This window comes from Cariama cristata, unplaced genomic scaffold, assembly GCF_000690535.1.
Source record: "Cariama cristata isolate BGI_N322 unplaced genomic scaffold, ASM69053v1 scaffold28235, whole genome shotgun sequence".
NCBI lineage: Eukaryota > Metazoa > Chordata > Aves > Cariamiformes > Cariamidae > Cariama > Cariama cristata.
In genome coordinates, this window is record NW_009617428.1 from 5196 (window position 1) to 13257 (window position 8062).

Genomic DNA, 8062 nt, shown 5'->3' on the forward strand with positions numbered 1-8062 from the left:
GCTCGGTTTCAAAAGCAGGTGAAACTCTGAAGTTGAGCCCTGGGTTTCAGTTTGAGTGTCTCTGCCGCTCCAGGCAGAAGGAAACCTCTGAGCAAGCAGAGGAGCTTTTACGTAGGTCCTTTACAAATCTGACACCCAAATTACATCAGCTAGTGTTTTATAACCGCTCTGTGCCAGCTACTGCTGCTCCAGTCTCACTTTTGGGTGATACCACCAGTACCAGCCAGCATCATGCAGGGAGGAACAGCTTCCCTAGAGCACCTCAGCTCAAGTAGCAAGAGTCTTCTGGACGTCTGGGGTCTAAATCCACCTTCCCACTACAAGCGTGTGATCGCTTGATCTCTTTACAGTGCTGAGGTGGGGATCCCATAAGCAGAGATTTTTCTGCTCCCAACCCAGCGGTATTTTCAGAGCTGGGATGGGGTGGCGTGTAGCACTGCTGTCCTGTGCTCAGCCTCCTGATGGGATTATGGAGCCAGGACCCTGGATCCTGTGCTGAGGCAGGGCGATGGACTAGATGCAGGCATCTTGTCTTCTGGAAATCCTTTCAGCCCTGTCAATCTCTTCTTGGTACCAAACAGCCTTCTCCAGGGCTGTCTATTGAATAGCTATCCACAGTGCTAGGCTGCTTAATTATTTATTTTTTTTTTTTAAAAAATCAAATCTGAATAATCTAGATCTCCCCAAATTGTTCCCAAGCAGCAGTTATGTGGGTCGCAGCGGAGCAGCGTAGCGAGACACTCTGCGCACCCTCGGTACACCAGCACGCACTGTTGCATGAGGTCTGTTTCTAATAAGACTCACCAGCCCCACTTCTACTTCCACGTCATCTGTTTTGCTTCACAATCTGATTATTTTATGTGGAGTCGCTGTCTGGTTTAAACCTAAGAGGCAGGGAAGGGGTTAAAGTCCCTTTTCCAGAGTGAGCCACACCTCTATTCGAGGAGTTGGTATGGGTGCACTGAGGACCTGATTTTTTGGGAGGAAGGATGGGGCAGCCGTGGTGGTTCGGGTATGTGCCAGCCCTTTCCACCAGCTGGAGCTACCTCCTGGTTCCCTGCATGCATGGCTGGTGTCCAAAGCTAGGGAAGCTCTCACGAGAACTGGGGAATAATTAGCAACAACTAATTTGTTTGACAAATGCTGCCTCTGTGTTCACAAATTGGCCGTGAAGAGATCACCATATTCTCCGCTTTATTTGTTGTTCGGAGTTATTTGCTGAAGGATGCCTGCCAAGCAATTCCTGGCCTGTGGCTTGTTTGCAAGCCGTTCATTGTGGGTCATTCAAAGCCAAGTCCTTTTGATTAGACACGTGCTAAGGCAGTACCCGGGCGCTTTACCGTGGCTCTTTGGCTCAGGTTTCCGCTGTTGGTGCTTGGAGCACCACATCGGAGTGCCTTCTTGGAAAACGTTGTGTAACGCTTTATGAAAAGAGCCTGTTTTGATGAACATTTCTGCCAGCGAATGCACGTATTGGGCTTGGACAAGCTACAGATAACGTGTACAGCAGGGGCATGAGGAGTGCCAAATCCAAGTGCTTTCAAACAAATCCAGCAACCGCTGACAGAATATTCTTTTTTAGACCTCATATAAAGTTAAGCACATCCTGATTAGGGTCTTCAGCCCTGTCTATGAGATTTTTGCAAAGCATAGCCTCTGAGACAGCTGATTTTTAAATGACTGAAGGCCCTGGGAGGAGGAATTTCAGTCCCAACATATTTCAATGAGGTCTGTAGATCTAAAGCATGAAAGGGCTCTTGAAAACTGTACACAGAGGCCCCAAGTCAGCACAGAATCTGTATGCATACCTAACGCTTCGCCGTACTGCAGATATTTGTGTGCAAATACATTTTTACCCCAAACACATCTGAGCTGGAAAGTGAGCCGGCAGAGCTGTAGCGGGGAGAGCAGTGCCTGCTCCTTGCTGGGGGGAATGTGCCAAAGCCCAGATGGCTGCTGGCCAGCAGGGTGGAGGTGCCCCCCACCCCGAGATAGAGTGCTGTGATCTGCTGATGGAAAAGCTTTCGGGCCCCAAACCTGTGTCCTGAAGTGCTTGTGTCGCTCAGTGTGCATCCAGGGGCTCAGGCTGCGTGCAAGCGAAAACGCGGGCATGGACCGGATCCCGAAAAAAAGCAGAACCGAGCAAGGGGAATGCCCGGAGGCTGAAGTAAACTCCCCGAAACTACAAAGATTAAAATTAAGGAAATAAAGCAAACCAAAACAAACCAGAATGAGGTTAGAGTAAAACTAACACCAAAAAGAAAAGATAGTAAAATGGTGAATGTCTCATTTGCCATTTTTGACAGCCCCTGACGATATTAAAACTGAAAGCTTTTATGAAAAGGTTTTTCTTTCCATTCTCTGCCGGCACTATGTGAGATCAGACACGTGCTTTGCAGGGTGCTCGTTTCACCTTTGTTTGCAGTCGCCGGGCCAAAGCCCCCGCAGCACGCACCAGCCCGGTGAGGCCGAAGTGCAGGGCATGAGGTCGGTCTGCAGCAGAGGAGGATGCACAGCCGTGAATCCCCATCACCATCTTTTTGCACTGGTTCCTGCACGCTGTGTGCCGCAGCGGTGAGCCGGGCCACGCTGGTCCTCTTCACATGCGGCTGTACCAGCTCCTCGGCTTTGGCAGTGGTGCAAGCCTATCTGTTGCTGCTGGGATTTATAAAACCTTGTCTCAAACCCCAAAACCTAGGCCTGACTTGACCAGATCTTGTGGGCTCCTGCTCACTTCCTCTGGTTTTGCAAGAGTGTCGCTTGATGGGTTTCTATGGAATTGCTCCTGATTTACATCAGTGAGGATGTCAGCTGGCCTCAGGAAGCCCTTGATATCGCTGGAGCCTTGCCTGCTGATGCAAGAAGCACAGTGTGTTATCTCGCATGTGCTTGAAAATCTGAGGTCAGATTTTTGGGTGGTATAAATCATTGTTGCTTCATGGACTTCATGGGAGCTCTGCTGATTTCCCTGTCTCCCCTTCCACCCCATCCCTGACCTTCAAGCTAACAACTATTTTTGTGTGGGAAGCAGCAGATATTTTCTTTCAAGAAAGAGGGACTTACAACATCGTGCTCTGGTTTTGCTTAATGTACCACCCAAGTTGTGAAACAATCAGAGCATCTTTTATCTGTTTGGCCTTGGTGCGGATTCACTGTCTTCTTACACAATCTTCCCCCTGCTCCCCGCTCCATCTTCTCCTCACCCTTCTGCTAGGACCTGGTGCAGGCAGAGATACCGTGTGCTTTCATCTTCTGCTGACATCAGCGAAGAGGGGGAGTGCTCAGCATCCTGCTAGATCAGGCCTTTTTCCTTTGCGTTGCGGTTAAATCTTCACAAACTTCAAGGAATGCCTTGCTCAGATCTGATTGTGGGTTTTCTTGGCTCTTGCCCACAGCTGTCGCCTGAGGAAGAAGAGAAGCGAAGGATCCGGAGAGAGAGGAACAAGCTGGCAGCTGCTAAGTGTCGTAACAGGCGTCGAGAGCTAACAGAGAAACTCCAGGCGGTATGTACCCTGCGTACATTTCTCTTTCCTTCTTGTCCGCCCTTTGGACCAGCGTGAGGGGCATTGCTCTCCCTCCGCTAGCAGGTTTGAGGAGGATGCTACAAAACATGCGCTGCCTTCCCCTTCCAAGGCTGCCCAGTGGTGTTGCTCCTACATCGACGGTGATGAGGGCTCGGGCCTGGAGTTCAGGAGCCTAAATTCCCCTTGCTGGTTCCTCAAAATGTCCTAGGAGCTCTCTTCCCTTCTAGCTTCCCAACTAGCGTGAGTCTCCCTACCTCTGGTCTCCCTCCGTAAGTGGAAATAAAGATACTGTGTGCCTCAAAGGCTTTAAGGACAAAAGCACTGAAGATGGCAGGATCATCTGAAAGCAGCAGAAAATGAAGCAGCTGTTATGTGTACCTATCAAAGCTACGTCCTTTAGGCTAAGCTTTCTTTGGTGGGGGTAACTGATTTCCTGCACAAAGGAAGCACAGCAGAGACACGTGGTCTGGTGCCACATGGGAAATAACTAGTTAAGCTGGAGAAGGTGGGGCACAAGAACCGTGGGGTGGGGAAGGGACTGGCTGAAGAGGAGGCAAGGATGGGTTGTGTTGAAAGAGGCTGGAGGGAAGGCTCCAGTGCTCCAACTCAAGAACCAGCCTGCGGCTGGTTTTATTCGATAATCTTATTAACAAGCCCAGCAGCAGCAGTGAAAGCACACCAGTGAAATGTGCTGCTGACTCAAATTCAGGAGGGTATTCCCAGCGTAGGAGAGGCAAGACATCCTATGGGAGGAATTTAAGGATTGTTATGACTAAAGTAATAGAAGTGAGAGGAGTGCAAATTGGGAGGTCATATCCTGAAGGACTGAGGGTGAGTTCTTTGTGAAATGGTGAGCTCCTCAAACAGGAAAGTGCTAATTGCTCACAGAATGACTATGAGCCATCAGCATGATGTGGCCATGGGAAAGATAAATATATTAATCCTAGGATGCATCAAGGGATGATCCAGTGGAGATGAAAGTGTTAGTCCTTTGTGCAAGAGTCAGGCAAGTGTCAGACCTAATCTGGAATATGCACTACAGAAAGAAAATGGAAACAGTTTAGAGATTGCTGTACACTACCTCTGTCTAAGCAAAAAGAATATGACTTACCTGACAGAAAAAACAACGGGAAGAGGTATGGGTCCTCTCTGCTAAGGTGTCTGTCAGGCAGACAGCAAGGGACAAGAGTGAAGTCACAGGCCAAGACAGAGTGGTAGAAGCTGGCCATGAGAAAATTAAGGTGAGCTCACGAGAAGAATCTTTATAACCCTTAGACTGGTGAAGTTTGGGAATAGGCTGCTGGTAGACACATGAAACATAAGATGCTCAGCTGGCAATGACCTGGTGCCTCCTTGATTCATGAAGAGTCTGGGGTGTATCTGCCCATGCCAGATGGGAACTGGACTTGATGGCCATGTTCCAGTTGAGGAGCAGTTCCAGAACCTCTGATATTTATTTATTCCCCTTTTGTCTGCAGGAAACTGAAGTGCTGGAGGAGGAGAAGTCAGTCCTGCAAAAGGAGATCGCTGAGCTCCAGAAGGAGAAGGAGAAGCTGGAGTTTATGCTGGTAGCTCACAGCCCTGTGTGCAAAATCAGCCCTGAGGAACGTCGGAGCCCACCATCCAGCAGCCTCCAGAGTGTTCGGACTGGAGCAAGCGGAGCGGTGGTGGTGAAGCAGGAGCCTGTGGAGGAAGAGATCCCATCTTCCTCTTTGGTCCTTGACAAAGCCCAGAGGTCTGTCATTAAGCCCATCAGCATTGCTGGAGGTTTTTATGGGGAGGAGGCACTCAACACTCCCATCGTGGTGACCTCAACACCAGCCATCACTCCTGGCTCCTCCAACTTGGTGTTCACCTACCCCAACGTGTTGGATCAGGAGTCTCCTCTCTCCCCGTCCGAGTCCTGCTCCAAAGCTCACCGGAGAAGCAGCAGCAGCGGTGACCAGTCCTCGGATTCCTTGAACTCTCCCACCTTGCTGGCGTTGTAATCCCCCCTGCGGCCCCCCATTTTGCCAGTGTGTTACATTCCCCCCCCCAGCACCGTGGGGGGAGCCCCCCTCCATGGGATTAGAGACAGGCACAGGATCATTCAAGCACAAGGGCAGCAAGAACAAGGATGGGGAAGTGGTGCAGCTCCAGGAAGGAGAGTGAGGACCAACGCCAGCTCCCTGGAGGCAGGAAACGGCAAAGGTGGGACTGACGTGCCAGGACTGTTTGGAGAGGGTGATGTCCCCTCTGTAGGGACTGCCTATAGAAACCTCTTCACGGCCGTAGCGGACTTGGGGAGCACTACTGGCCAGGACTGAAGGCAAGCTGCAGACGGTTGCTAGTCACCCCTTTCCTTTGTGAATTGATCTGATCGGTTGTGCTCTGTGCTTAGATCATTCTGGTTAGTTGATCTTACAAATTCTCTATTTCCCTCTCTCTCTCTTTGCGCTTATCATTTCCAATGTTGTCGATCCCATGACATTTCATCCAGTTGCTCTGAACTCTAAAGGCTTGTTAGGATCTTTCCTCTTGGGACAGGCTGCAGGAAACACATAGGGTTGCCCAGGCAGGAGGGGGACGGCTGGGAGGTCCGGGAGAGGGGGGACCAAGAGGAGCCCGAGGGCTCAGCAGCAAGGGCAGAGCTCATAACTCTGGCCGGGGGCACAGAGACAGCGAACAGAGACAGCAGGAGGCTCATGCGGACGCCTTTCTTTTTTAAAATGTAGATACATTTATCCCTTTGGGCTCCTCAAAAAACAAGTTAGCATCTCAGGGCCAAAGTAGCATCAGAAAAGCTTCTGGCTGGCACTTACCAGTGTCTTTGGCAGAGTTTTACCCTGGTTTGGTGGATATCAAATCTGCTGCTTGTTGTTTACTTTTCCTGGGCTGCCTGCTATCTAGGGAGTATTGCATCTTCCTCCTCATCAGGGTTCCTGACTCAGAGGCTGATCTCTTCCTGTTAGTAAATCCTCCCATCCCCTTGGCCATATTTGCAGAACAAGCTACCGAAAAAGGGGTGGCACCATATGCCTATAAATCTAGGATGGAGACTGGCAGTGGATAAGAGGATGAAACTAGCTGTCTGTACCCTTGCTGACTTTTTCATTATTGGGAAACAAAGCAGTGTACATCCACCAGCTGATACTACTGGGTGTTGTTTGCTCAGAGATTCCCAGTTTCCAAGGTTGGGGGAGAGGAAGTGGTCCAACCTCCAGCACAGCACAGGCCACAAGGCGCTCCTGACCAGGCAGGAACGGCATGGTTGAAGTGATGACCTGTTTGAACTAAAACAGAGCTTCTGATAACCTCTGGTTATGAATGACAAATTGACAGCAGAGGAAAATCGATTACCGTTATTTGCACCTTGGTCTTTGGCCTCTGTTGTTTTTTGGTTTCTGGTTGTTTTTTTTTTTTCATTGTAATTGATCTGGTTTTGTTGGGGTTGATTGGCCTGAAGACAAAAAACACATCAGAGGGCTCTTCCCGTAGCCTTGTCTTCTCCAGCCTGTGGGCTTGGCTGCTACTACTGGGTGCTCACAGAGGGCACAAGCTCTCCAGCGCTCATGTTCACTACTGAAAAGAGTGATGTGTGTAACCTGTTCCCACTGGGAGCCAAGCTCCATTCCTGTTGATGTCAAGGCACTGATAAACCATGACCACGTGCACACTGCGCCTGCCCAGCTTGCCAGCTAAGCCACTTAGGGGATAGCTCTCTGGTCCTGCCTGTGGAAGCTATTTATTTTGGTGTGACATTTTCTTGTTCTTTTATTATTTTTTTTTTAATCAACTGAAACCAGGGTATTTCTTGATCAGGCTGGACCTGGAGAAATGCAATATGTGATTATAGGGCCAGTTGTGTGAGATGCTAAACTGCTGCAGTCCCCACCAACTCCACTGGGAATTAATAGGGCTCTGTCTTGTGGAACCGGACCTTTACTCAGCAGGGCTGGCTTCCCTCAAACCCTGGCCACTGCCCATGCCTTGAATCATTTCAAAGGGACACTACTTTGGCTCTAAAGGTAGGCTTTGCTAGTTTATTATTAGTATTATTTTTAAACCCAGGTATTTACTAAACCTGCCAGACATAGAAAGATATGAGCAATCTTCTAGCTTCATAAAGCTGATTGTGATTCAGGCTTTTTCTTTATTGCTTAAACACTTCCATCATACCAGTGCTAGAGGTTTCAAATTGAGATTACACAACAAGTAAAATTGATAAAGGAGTGTTCTTGTCCCATGAAGATCAAAACTTCCTTTTTAATAAAGTAGACCTTCCTGTAGTTAGCAGAGAGGATTGTGTTTTCATAGGGTTTTGTGTAGATGAGATCACTTCAGGTGAAACTGTGGTTTCTCTAACTGTCTCCATTTTGCCAGATGCTTGTTTGGGCTGGTCTGGATTGAGAATCTAAAACTGTTCAATAAAATGTCTCTGCACGTCATTTCCACCCATTGTTGAGCAGAATGCAACATTGACAAGTGGTGGATCCTAAAGTGATGCAGCTGCTTTTGAGGCTAGCTGACCAGGATCGCTGTCTCCCCGGAGATCAGCA

The 8062-nt window shown here is 49.1% G+C and overlaps 1 protein-coding gene across 1 annotated transcript in view; it reads left to right on the plus strand.

Moving 5' to 3' along the window:
• FOSL2 (FOS-like antigen 2) overlaps positions 1 to 5906 on the plus strand; it is a 6462-nt gene extending 556 nt beyond the window's left edge. Inside the window, exons 2-3 of the mRNA XM_009700534.1 lie at positions 3396 to 3503; positions 5003 to 5906. Coding sequence (XP_009698836.1) covers positions 3396 to 3503; positions 5003 to 5512 — 618 coding nt within the window. The 3' untranslated portion in view covers positions 5513 to 5906. The remainder of the gene's footprint in view (positions 1 to 3395; positions 3504 to 5002) is intronic.
• Positions 5907 to 8062: the final 2156 nt, after the last annotated feature.